The sequence below is a fragment of the Botryllus schlosseri genome, chromosome 1, assembly GCF_051294905.1.
Source record: "Botryllus schlosseri isolate E-star chromosome 1, Bs_hap1, whole genome shotgun sequence".
Classification (NCBI taxonomy): Eukaryota; Metazoa; Chordata; class Ascidiacea; order Stolidobranchia; family Styelidae; genus Botryllus; species Botryllus schlosseri.
This window is the reverse complement of record NC_137236.1, coordinates 35,622,515-35,635,789: the sequence shown is the minus strand read 5'-3', so window position 1 is coordinate 35,635,789 and position 13,275 is coordinate 35,622,515. Positions and strand designations below refer to the sequence as shown.

General features: G+C 41.2%; 1 protein-coding gene across 1 annotated transcript; it reads right to left on the bottom strand.

Moving 5' to 3' along the window:
- Positions 1-5,988: 5,988 nt before the first annotated feature.
- On the bottom strand, positions 5,989-10,191 carry LOC145435807 (ADP-ribosylhydrolase ARH3-like). Its single transcript, XM_080313079.1, has 2 exons — positions 6,367-10,191; positions 5,989-6,306 (listed from the first exon to the last, which is right to left on the bottom strand). Exon 1 carries the CDS (start codon positions 8,617-8,619, stop codon positions 7,570-7,572), a length of 1,050 nt encoding a protein of 349 aa, XP_080169205.1. The 5' UTR covers positions 8,620-10,191; the 3' UTR covers positions 5,989-6,306; positions 6,367-7,569.
- Between the last annotated feature and the right edge of the window lie 3,084 nt (positions 10,192-13,275).

Genomic DNA, 13,275 nt, shown 5'->3' with positions numbered 1-13,275 from the left:
TTAAATCAGTGGTTCCCAAACTTTTTCGTCTCGTGCCCCCCTTGGCCGATATTTGAGCTAAAATTCCCCCCTATAAAAAAGTTGCCTGTGACTAAAAAATGTGCTTTTTATCGCGCAACCACTTGTTGAAAGAAAAGGAAAGGACGTAGTTTATTTTTGTCCTTGATGTTTTTCCGGCATATACACCGACTCATGATACACATATACATACGATCTGTGCATATACATACCATTAGCGTATGGTGTGCATATGCCGCTGGACAAGGAAGTGCAGATATAGCCTTTACGGCTTTTTAAGTCATGCACCACCTATCCATGCTATCCCAGTAATGCATGAGCGCCAAGCAGGGAAGTCATGGATACCAGTGTTACTGGTACCATACCCACGACCTACCGATCAAGAAGCCGGACGCTTCACCATTACGCTATCTTGAGCAACTAATGGCCAATTCAGATATGTCCGAAGTATGGCGAATGCAGACCGCACTAAACTTTGGTAAAGTACAGTCAAATTCGACCTGTTTTTCACCGGTTGGGTAGCGGCTGACGAAAAATAAATCACCAAGTCCGCTCGCTATGGACTTGAGTTGACTCGATGAATTGGTACGGTATGTTTTTCACGTTAGCTCATATGTTGGCTTAAAAAGTTAAACAATTTCACTAGCGGCCTTGTGCTGAAGTCGGCTTGACGTTTTCCTGCTTAGTAGCAATTTGGTCGAGAGGCTGTCGTGGACCCAACGAAATCGTCTATTGAGTCTCACTTTATCAGGGGGTGTAATATATACGGAAGGCATTTGAACATACACCTAGCTTGAAATACGCCAAAGAAACATACAAATGTTAAGAACTAATTTCTATACTTAACAGTTCTATACCATAAAAATCTAAAAAACTTGTGAACCCAGTGTATCTTCCGATACAATGCAAAAGCCAGATTCCCCCTAAAAAAGTTAAGCCAGATTTCCCCCTAAGAATATCAAAATCCCCCCCCCCGGTCGGGAACCACTGCCTTAAATAAAGACTCTCTCTCTCTCTCTCTCCTTACAACTTCAACTTTGCAAAGTCATCGTTACTTGTCTCGTGACCTGACTTGACTGAATTCACCTCCAAAAATCGAGTAACTTGACTTGACTCGAGTCGATACATGCAATAGCAATGATTCGAGATGACTTGTGACTCGAAGGTATAGTGACTTGATAAGGGACATCTAGATATCCCTGTACTTGATCTCAACACTTAAGTGCAAGTTGAATTTAACGCCATAAATTTCCACACAAATACGAGTAAAAGCAGTGGCTTCGAAGACATCAAAACTACTTCAAGTGAAAGTAGAACTGAGGTCTGAAAAGTATCCTTCTCGAGTAAGTAGATTCAAAAAGACAATTTGGTCGAGAGGGCACATATAGGCTACTTTTATCAGTCATTAGGGAGTGCCTGCTTTAGAAATGGCAGAGTGTAAAAGCACAACACACAACAAACGGGTGTCATATTTAAAAATATACTCAGTTTTCGTGATACAGGTGCTATTTTGCTCAGCTGTTATGACAATTTCACGAGCAAAATGGAATAGGAATATGAGGAATAGAACACAGTTCAATCTGTCCTTGATGTTTTGTGCGGCAGAATACACCGACTCGTGATATGACATACGCACGAGATGAGTGTGGAAGAGCTCCTGATATCGTAGATGTAAAGAGATTCAACAATTCTTTCCTGAGAGCTTCATTGTACCTCTTCAAGAAGCATGCATTCATGTGTCCACCAAGTGTCCATTCTACCTAGTCGGAACCAGACACTTGGTGGTCCTTGCAACAACAACTGCAACAACCACAACAACAATGAATAATCATATCAAATTATCGATAACTAACCTACGGATAGATAGTAGATACGCAACACCTGACGTCACGCTTGCTTGCCCGGAGGAAATTACTGCTCAGCAATCTGAACGCAACATAAATTGCTAATCCCATAGCTGTCGACCCGCACGCTTAAATTCATTAAAGAGCAGCAACAAATCTGCCGTTGTCGCATCTCTCGACCGTGAATCACATGTTGCGCATGTATCGGTAGGTTGGATACGCAACTCCCGGCGGTTACGCATGGGCAATCAGTATCTCTTCTCTTCTTGCTGAGTAATCTAAAAGTAGCATAAGTGGCAGTGTTATATCTGGCGACCTGAGCGATGAAATTGAATATGATTGGCCTTGATCGAAAGCTAGTGTCGCAGTGATTTCGAAAATACAAATTAAAATCTCGTCCGGAGAATGGAACCATGCACCCCGAAACTCTCCTCAAAGTCTGAAAACCGGCATTGCGCCAACATTAGGCCCATTTACATGGCGGTTTAAGTATAGATAACTAACCTACGGATAGATAGGCAACGACGGTCGTCACGCTCTCTTGCCCGGAGGAAATTACTGCTCAGCAATCTGACCGCGGCGTAATTTCTAATCCCATACATGACGACGTGAGCGCTCACATTAAATAGAGTTGAACTTATTTGACAGCTACTGTCGCGTTGATTCTGAAAATATACATCAAAAGTTCATTAAGGGAATGGAACCAGCTCGAAATAGCCTTCAAAGTCTGAAGATCGGCATTGTTGCTAACAAGGGCAGCGACGCAGCATGACCATAACAATGGCCCTGGCATGGTTGCGATTGTTTACAACAGTGGTTCTTAACCTTTTTTCCTCCAGCGCCCCCTATCAAAACTTTCCGTGCTCTAGCGCCCCCCAGACCATATTTTAAAGGCTTTGATAAATTCAATTGGTAAAAGGACAGGCCGTAGCAGCAATTCGCTTGCCCCCTCAAAAAACGCTGGTCTTGGGCCCCTATAGGGTGATAAACCTAACTTCTGTGGAGCTTTCCCCAAGACCCAGCGTCGCGTGATTTTGATGTTGAGCAAAGTTTTATGAGGCCTGGTCGCCTAGGCGCGAAAGTGTTCTCTTTATCACGGATGAATGAATCGGACAAGAATATTGGTAATTGCATATATATTCGCTATCATTTCCTATCCTGTCAGCCCACGCCATAAGATTCACCGATATCTTTGAATGAGCTGTTGTCTTGGACAATGCATGCACATAATTAATAATTAAATATATTCGGGCGGGCCCGTTGGTAAAATTACTTCGTAGCATGTTGTTATTTTGTGAGCTATTATCCGCTGGCTAGTCAAAAGATATTGAAATCACATAAACGTATTAAACCAAGATAAGCACACGATTCAAAATTGATATTTCTTCAATGGCAAATAATTTTTCTTTGTTGGATGTTATTTGTCCTGTGGGGTTCAGATTGCCACGACATGACAATTCGGCACGGGTCATTCAAACTGGACAATCAGACATATCTATATCGAAATTTACGGTCAACATGAGGGCAAGTCTTTTCAGCAAATGTTTTTTCGCTGACGATGTTTTGGCACATTTCTCGGAGTCCCATATTGGCTGAAACTTCATATGTCTTCGTGCCTCGTGGTGTGGTAATGGCCGACGCCGAAATGCCTATTAGTATTTTCTATAAACAATGCGTATTTTTTGGTGGGGAAGGGTAGCCTACCCAATAATTAAAACTTTGGCAACGGTAATTCGAGCGCAGCGCGAAAAAAAAGTGAAAAACTTGATAAATCGTCAGAAATTGATGTGTAATTTTGAGAGGGACATATATGTAGCCAGCACCGTAACTGCCACACCCCAAACCCCCCAATTGGGGGGCCCCGAGCTCGAAGGGGGCCTAAAATTATTTCGTGAATTAGCATAAATCATACAGTATTTTTTGAAAATTTATGCAATTTTTTCAAAATTTTTTCGCGCACGGCGCGAATTCAAGTAGCCATTTATCTTTATTATTGGGTATTGGCCCATTACCGCGCCACGACCCACCAAGACATACAATCAAGTTTTAGGCCATATAACATGCGACTCCAAGAAGTGTGCCAGAACGATCGGCAGCGAGAAAACCTTGGCCGATAAGGTCTATGCCCTTACGCTGACCGAAGACTTCGTTATATATACAAAATACATATAGTTTTAATTGTCCATAGGCGCCTAAATGACTGGCGCCGAATGTTCCTGTCTTTGCAATCTGAACCTCATAAGATAAATACCATCCCGCTGGGAAAAATTTTATGCCAGTGACGAAATACCAATTTGAAATCGTGTGCGTCTCTTAGTTTAGAAGCCTACGTTTGGGCGATTCTATATTTTTTGATATGGCAGACTGGAAGTCACGAAATAACATCATGTAACGAAGTCAAATAAACGGGTCCGCCCGCCCGAAGATGTTTAATTATATTTTATACGTGCCCTCGCGTTTTCAAGACACTTCACTCAGCTCTACCGGTAAATCGAATTACGTGAGTAGAAAGGACAATAAATTGATAGCATAATATATATGCAATAGCCGATCTGATTGACCGATTTCATCATCAATTATCGAAAATTTTCGCGCTTGGCGCTGGCTCACAGTGCAGTACAGCTGATTTCGTGACAAACGCGAACAACGTGATGGGGGGCCGTCGTTTTATCATCCTATGGGAGCCCAAGACCTACGTTTTGGGGGCCTGACGAGGTGCTGTTTCGTTCCTGCCAACGGGTATACGCCCGAAGCTGTTTAATTATTATTGAGTGGTCCCACCTTTTCAAATACACCTCACTCAGCTCTACCGGCAAATCTGATTACGTGAGCACAAAGAAGACAAAAATTGATAACAATATATATGCAATTCCCGATCATACTGACCGATTTAATCATGAATTGTAGAAATTTTGCGCGCTTCGGCGACTATAAAGCTGATTCACTAAACAAACTCCCAATGAATATGATAAACAGCGGTAAATAGTGTATCGCCGGAGGGGGGTCTGGGGGCGAAGCCCCCCATAAGTTCGGTCTATAACCCTATGGGGGGGGGGCCAAGACCAAAGTTTTTTGGGGGGCCTGACGAAGTGCTATTACAGCCCTGTATGTAGCAAACATAGTCGAAAAATTTCGAGATTTGACACGTTTTGTCGAATCTTAATTTGCTCTGAAAACTCGTTAATGATATGTTTTACTATACTACACCATCTCCTGCGAAGCCATTTTGCTTCAGCGCCCCCCCCCCCCCATATCACCCCCTGAGCGTTTCCGCCCCCTTCAAAATCAAAATCGCCCCTTGGGGGGCGCTGGAGGCAAGGTTAAGAAACACTGGTTTATACAATTCGTCCTCCTTTACAGCTAGGGCAATGCACAGATTGAACTGGAAATAGAAATAAACGACCTTTTTTTATAGTCAACTCCAATAAATTAAAGTAAAAAGTCAGTAAAACGGGAGTCCAATGAAAGTGATGACTAGGGCTAGTTTTTGTTGCAGTTAAATCCGTGAAAAGTTGCATTTATTTTTGACAAAAGTTGCAGAAAAAAATCTGCATTTATTTTTTCACAAAAGTTGCACTAAAAGACCACCTTCTTCTCGAATGACTAAAATAAAAGGACAACTTCCCAGTTTCACTCCCGAAATACAGTTTTCCATCCGCATGCACTATTGATTGACTAAAAAAAAGGTCAACTTTCCGGCTCAGCTCCCGAAATACCCGTAAGAGCGTTACTTCAGTGCTGATTTACGGTATTTCAGTCGAATGTGGCTGTGTATTTTCACCGAAATAGAAAATACCTTCATGAAAAATCAAAAAAGTTGCAAAAGGTTGCAAAAAGTCGCATGAAAAAAATAGACAAAAGTTGCAAAAATTTGCACTATTAGATTCCTTCAAACAGCTTAAAACAGCATTCAACAAATCTTCCGAGTATTTAGGAAGCTGCAAAAACTTGCCCTAGTCATGACCCTGACTCCACAAATTTTCCAGCAAAAAGAGCAGAATCGACTGCTTTCATTCTTCATCAACTAACCTTTCTGATCTGGTACAAGTCTCCTCCTTTCCCTATTCCAAAACCCAAATGAACACCTCACTTCGAAAGTCAAATCAGAAAATTTAAAACAAATAAATATTGCAGGCCTGCATTGCATTTATTATATCATGAATCGGTTTTGATTGACAGCTTCCAATAACCATGTTAATGATAACTTGCGCTAGTCGATCTTACTCTAAAGATCCCACGAGACTCGAAGCCAATGATATAGCCTACAATGCAATTACATGCGCATTGAAAGCGCTCATTCAAGACATAGGTATTTCAAAGTATACCTACCTCAATACTAACTGCTGGCCTGGTATTTACTAGTCGATAGTGATACGCTTGTTGGTATAAAATGTTTCTTCCAATTCTCTACTAGTTGGTGACGATTACCTCTGACGAGTGTCAACTGAAAACATTCAGGTTGATTTCAATATGAATATATTACGGTATTCAATTGGGTATTTACCAGACATGAAAAAGACTTTAAAATATTTCTTCGATTAGGACGCGGGGATATTCAATTTCACTTCAAATCAGCCGTACGATCAAATTAAAGATCAAAGTAACAAGAAAACAATTGAAACGACGATAAAAATGTACATCGCTAGTGACATCCGTCGCGTAGTAAACAATAAGATGTGGTCATAACGGTCAGTATTGGCACTCAAGAAGTAGATTTAACTCCATAAATTTCTACTCAGTAACAAGTATCCTACAAGTAGCGATTTTTAAGGCGCGTAAAAACTACATCAAGGGGAGGTTGAAAATGAAAGTGTTAAAAAGACTCTGGTAAGTAGCTTGAAAATGTAAATTCAGTTTGCGGGTCGCACAGTATTAGCAGTTAATGTAAGGTGGTTACTTTTCAAATTGCGGGTGTATTTTTGCCACTAACGCAAAATGACTATTGATGCGACAAATAGGTGCAATTTCTAAAAATATATTCAGTCATAGTCAAGCACGGGCTATTTTGACCAGTTTTTACTACAATTTCACTCATAAAAGAAACACAAAGTTACCGGTATCTCAAGACCAGGGTTATAATGACTTGATCCACGATTTTTTGATAAATGCGTAAAATGACTCGACTAGTGACCACGAGTAGTGACTCGACTTGAACTCGAGTCATATGACTCGAGACTAGGACGGCCAAGACAGACATTTCCTTGTCGCTCGAAGTTACCACATTATTGGTATTTCGTCTATTAGTATTGGTACTGAAAAATGTGTCCCAAAACTGAAAAGTGAGGAAAATTAGTATATTATGAGGGCAAGCATTCAATATCACCAAGCAGAGTTGTCAAAAGTGGCTTTAAGAAGATTTTAAATCAAAACTGAACAGTCAACATAATGGCTTGGACTCGGACTTGACTCACTGGTGAATAGAAAGTGACTCGACTTGACTTGAGTCAAAACTATAAAAGCAAGATCGACTTGTCACTCGAAAGCTTGTAAATTGGCTATCACCCTGATACAAATTTATCCCAAAACTACTTCGAACTAAAAAAAAATACAAATTGTACAACGCGAGCTGTTTTGCCATAAAATTGTTTAGGTGAAAGTGCGAGTAGTCAAAAAACATAATAACCTCTGAGTACGTCAGTCAGCAAAACCTATTTGAATACTTGAAAAAAAGCAGCAGAATTTCGTCATTGACGATCTCACGATTCAGCTACTTTAAATGCAAATCGTACAATTGCTCGGCAAGCTCCAATGCTTCCGTGCCGCCTTCACAAGCAAACGTCCATTCCTTCGGGATCATATCAACACCGTAATAGGCTCCAGCAATAGCAGCGGCCATAGACCCCACCGTGTCGCAATCTTCACTGAAGCCCACGGCGAATATGACAGCACGTAGAAATCCATTGAATTTTGTAAGCTGCGGAATGCGCTTTGCGTCCAGAGTGTACAGAAAAGCGAATATAGCAGCTGGAACTGCTTTTTGAGCTGTTACATCAGATCCGATACGTTCGTTGATCTCTTTGGCTTTCACTAGTTCCGTAGATTTGAGGTATCTTATAATATGACCGAGCTGACCCTCGTAAACATGCTTGTCATCCTCGACTGTGGTGACATCTTTGTATTGCTGTATCAAATCGGAGCAAAATTTGATAGGATCAAGTCCACCAACGCTTTCTTCACATAACAGCGCTTTTTCAATGGCTAGACTTTGTAATATAGCTCCGTTTATCCCGAGTGGATGCGTGTGCGTTAATTTCGACTGTTCGCAAGATAACTCGACAATACTCGGTATGTTATTGTGATGAAACAACGGAACTGGTGATACTCTCATTGCCGATCCATTACCGTAGGAACCGGAACCGTCAAATTGCTCTCGCGCGGGCCGGTATACATCGCCAGCATAATTCATTTGTTTCAAAGAAAAAAACACAAAGGCGACATTTCCACCATACGAGCGATGTGTGGGTTGACTGAAATATGTCTCGCTAAAATTCTTGGCTACGTCAGCAGCATCGTATTTTCTGTTCCCTACTAGCGACTTTGCAAGGTCAAAAGTCATACACGAGTCGTCGGTGTAAAACACGGATCCCTTTTCCAACTTTTCCTGTCCGACTTTTTTGATGATTTTGTTCATGTACGCGATCACTTTGTCGTAAGGTATCTCGGTCCATTCTCTTTCGAATTTAGCTCCGAGGCAGTCTCCGAATACCGCTCCCAGCAGGCAGCCTTGGAAACGAGACAGGAGACTAGCTTTGGCCATGGCACGAATAGACTAGTTCTGAAACATAACACATTTAATAAAATTTTTGACCAAGAATGTATTCGTCTGATACAGTAGTTTATAAACTTCAATAAACAGGGGTAGCCGACCTTTACACTAATCTGTGTGCCTTCCGGGAACCCAAAATTTATGCTCAGTCACAAAATCCTACCACATCACACATCAAACTACACATCTAATACATCACTATAAATAACTGGCGCATAAATTGAACTGCGTATAGGCACTCCGTGGGAAGAACAAAACCTTGAAAATATCATTTTCTCACAACATGTTTATGGGGAACACTGATTGGTGATAGTCATGTTGTGGATAAGGAAGAACTTCAGACCCAATATTTCAGTATAGAAACTTTATGACTAGCAACTAGAGCAGTGGTTCTCAACCTTTCTGGATTCGTGGACCCCTTTTGGACTGTCACGGACCCCCGTTAGTTCAAATTTACCTCAATTATCATGCAATCGTCATCTGTCGTGTGCAAATAATAACTGTACGCTAGTGATAAACAGTAACAAAATGACTTTTCTTGAAAGTAACACTGTAGGCTACTATTTATGTAGAAATTGAGTTGACTTTTATTATTTCAAAGCGAATTCTGCAAATGCATTTCTTGAAATACCGGGTCGTGTCTTGAAAATCTGCGCCGTTGATTTATTATGAACGAGTGCCGAAAATCCATTTCCACAAAGATAGGTGGTGGTGAATGTAATAATAACGCCACCCTTCGACGACACATTTGGGTATGATCGCAAAAAATATATGGCACCACAATTCACAAACAAGTTTTTGTAATAAGCATATAACGTCAAGCCCGATCATTAGATATAGCAGTTTATCTTGAAATTATTATGGAAAATGGTTATGTAGGCTATATCATAGGAGAAATGGATTTTTGTAAACATTTCGAAGTTACCGTAATTAATCTTACTAATCCAACTTCTATATATTCCACAATACCTAACACAACATCTCTAAAGAGCAAAAGGTTTGTATCAGTATTGGCAACTGGCAATTTGCCAATTAAAATGAGTCTATATGCAGTAGTATGTTTCATCTCAGACGGCCATTTTGTTGATGTGAGTTCTGGAGTTTTACTAGTAATGAAGTGAAACTGACTCGTGATTTTCCTAATTCAAAAAATACAAATTCGGTTACAAGCTATTTTGTAAATTTAGAGGCCTTGCGGACCTACTGAAAATGCTCCGCGGACCCCCGGTTGACAACCACTGAACTAGGGCTTAAACCTTGATTTGGTCACTCAAATGCCACTATCCCGGTGATTCCAGTTTCAAGGTTACAAATCTCTCCCTGTTACACAGTAGCCTACATGGTTACAAGATTTCTGAGGTCATGACCCCAGGATGCACGGTTGGACGGTATAACACAATATAGGCTATTCTGATTCAATTCAACGAAGTGTTGATAGCATTTCATGTACTCAGTCAAGCACGAACTCTGATGAAAGAATTGCACCGTAGGCGTAGACCAATTATAAAACAAAACCGGTCTCTTAAAATATGGCCGAATCAACTGTCAAGAAAGGAACACCCAATAGGACACCAGAGTGAAGTTATCACACAAAATTCTATCACACAAATCGAAGGGTACCCACCAAATGTGACATGAAACAACATGAACGGTTGTATCACCAAAATGATCGAACAATGGCGTATCCGGATATTGTATCCGGATTTGGACACTGACAGTTGACACAAGATAAAACGTATATACAACTCTGTCCATACCAAATTTTATGCAGATCTGTCGCGTAAAACATGTCCAAAACAGACAACTATGATTTATTGCAAGTATTATTTCAACCAAGTACAGTACGCAAGAAGACGTTCAGGAGTCGAGGCTTGTCCCAAAGCATGATCGAAGCGAATTTCTGCCAATTCTACCGTCTAGTTCGAGTCGAATTTCATCTCTACTTTTCAGAGAAATTGCACGAGTATCATCACCTGGCCAACGTCTTTCGCAAAATTACACGTATAGCTCTCGGATTAAAGACGCCGATATTTCTATCTTAGACAAGTGCTCCACTTTTAATCACGTTCAGGAGTCGAGGCTTGTCCCAAAGCATAATCGAACCGAGTTTTAACCAATTCTACCGTCTAGTTCGAGTCGAATTTCATCTATACTTTTCAGAGAAATTGCACGATTATCATCACCTGGCCAACGTCTTTCGCAAAATTACACGTATAGCTCTCGGATTAAAGACGCCGATATTTCTACCTTAGACAAGTGCTCCACTTTTAATCACGTTCAGGAGTCGAGGCTTGTCCCAAAGCATAATCGAACCGAGTTTTAGCCAATTCTACCGTCTAGTTCGAGTCGAATTTCATCTCTACTTTTCAGAGAAATTGCACGAGTATCATCACCTGGCCAACGTCTTTCGCAAAATTACACGTATAGCTCTCGGATTAAAGACGCCGATAAGCCACTTTTGATAAGACGATAACCCTGTTTGTTGATATTGAATGGTTTTGATTTACAATATACAAATTATCCTCACTTTCATCAGTTTCTGAGCGCATTTTCAAGTACATAGTAGCAATGGACGAAATCCCGATAGTGTGGTTACAGTGAAATGTCGGTCTTGGCTTGGTGACTCCTGAGTCAGATTGACTCGAGCCAATACAACCCTAGGATGAAGGCGCCTAAACTCTTCGTCTTGTTTGCAGGGTACAAATCATGGGGAGCGAAAGTTGTCAAAGACATGGTACGATGGATGTACACCAAGAATATTGTTCATCAAAATTTCGTTCAAATTCTTTTCAAATAAAATGTATGAAGGAAGATTAGAGCATTATTTAGCATTGATGGACGTAGGCTGTGATGTCAGTTTAAATTACATTTAGGTACTGCAGCGAGTATGAGACGTAAGCGACAAAATGAAGGTGACATGGCTCCGGTAATCCTGAAGGCCAACTAGTATTCGTTTAGAAGAAATTGCCTGAAATCAGCCTGCGCACACTCACCAACTCACTGCACAAACCCTGGGCAATAGTTCTAAAATCATCAGTTCCGATTTTTGTGCGCAGATACCGTCTCAGCACTGTGCAGTCTGCACGTACTCAGCTTACAGGGAACAGTGCCTGTGATTTAACTTGAATGCGGACATGCTCGACGACTGTCGAGATGCTGTTCCACAATTGGGGTCCAGAACAGACATGGCACTCCTGGGTTTTTATCAGAGCTTTAGGGAAAGTCAATGGCAACGTTGTGTTGCAAATGAAACGATTTATGACTTGAATGACTGGCCTTACCAACCACCGCTCCACTTTCCGAACGTGATAGTCGCTACGGGCCGCCAGATTTATTATCGACATCATCATCATCATCATTGGTTTATTAGCAATTTTATCACTTCAATACACCACAAAAAATGCGATACACTGAATAGACAGGAAGATGTCGAAGCGACTTGGATTTGTCAATGGAATCGGACACCCACCTTGGCCTAGGCGTAGTAAAGAGGAGGCATGCACACTGAATGAAAGTAAAGAATACAGTATAGAAAAAGAAAGCGACAAGAAATAGGGCGGCATGTCATGGGAAGCGAGATCGATAGGTCAGTCGTGATCCGGTAATCTTGAGGATGGACTGTATTTATTTAGTAGTAATTGCTTGTATTTCGACTTGAATGTGGACATCTAGTACGTGGTTAGCTTTAGGCTACGTTGAAAATGCTCACGAACAAAATATATCATGTTTTTGACTACGTTTGGTATGCATTGTTGCAAAGCAAGGTGTTTCAACTGAATACATCGGGACATTCTCGAAATCAGCACTTTCACTTCCTCGGTTATGATGCTCTCATAATCTGCACGTAGACAGTGCTAGACCGAAATGTATATATATCACTTTAACAAAATATGAGTGAAATATAGGGTATGGGTTTTTCTGTGTTTATTTGGCGTCCGCGTCTGGCTTTTTCCGAAATACGGCGGCGAAACGGACCAGAAACCTTGGATAGTGGTGGGCTGAGTGATTGTATGTGAAAAGTCAAATCAGGAATTGAAAACCACGAGAATGCCAGGACGAAAATTTTCTAACTTGGCTGAAATTGCAAAAGTGTATGACGAGCTGAATACGGCCTTAATTCGCCAGTATTATGATAACATTTCTGCATTCCGCGACAAAAAAAGGAAGGCGGAACGAAGAAAAAAACGAGTTACCGCATGTGCCGAGCCAGAAATTGAAATTTGGAAAAAGAGAGGTAGAGCTGAAAAACCGAAAAACATGTTTGGACGATATTTACAGTCGCCGAAAACGAAACTTCGCGGCTTCGAAAGGACGGCCGAAATTGAGGTGATTGGTGACGAGCCTGCTCCACCCCTTGCAAGCCGTTTTGAAATGATCCGGACCCGTGCGCCTAGATTATGCCGAATTGATCAATGCCGTAATATTCTGCTTTCTCCAACTGAGTGGCTAAATAGCGACACCATGGATCATTTCATGTCAATGATGAATACACAATTTCCTGAAGTAGATGGATTGACGTCTTGCGGGTATTATAGTCGGGACCGTGCGGGACTGGTCTACGCGCCAGCACAGGAATCAAAATTTATCCAAATAGTTAATATAAATAACAATCATTGGGTCACCGTTTCGAATATGTTTTGTGAAGAT

Bases quoted from the DNA above. Each gene is read 5' to 3' on its own strand.
- LOC145435807 (XM_080313079.1), bottom strand. From the start codon at position 8,619: ATGGCCAAAGCTAGTCTCCTGTCTCGTTTCCAAGGCTGCCTGCTGGGA.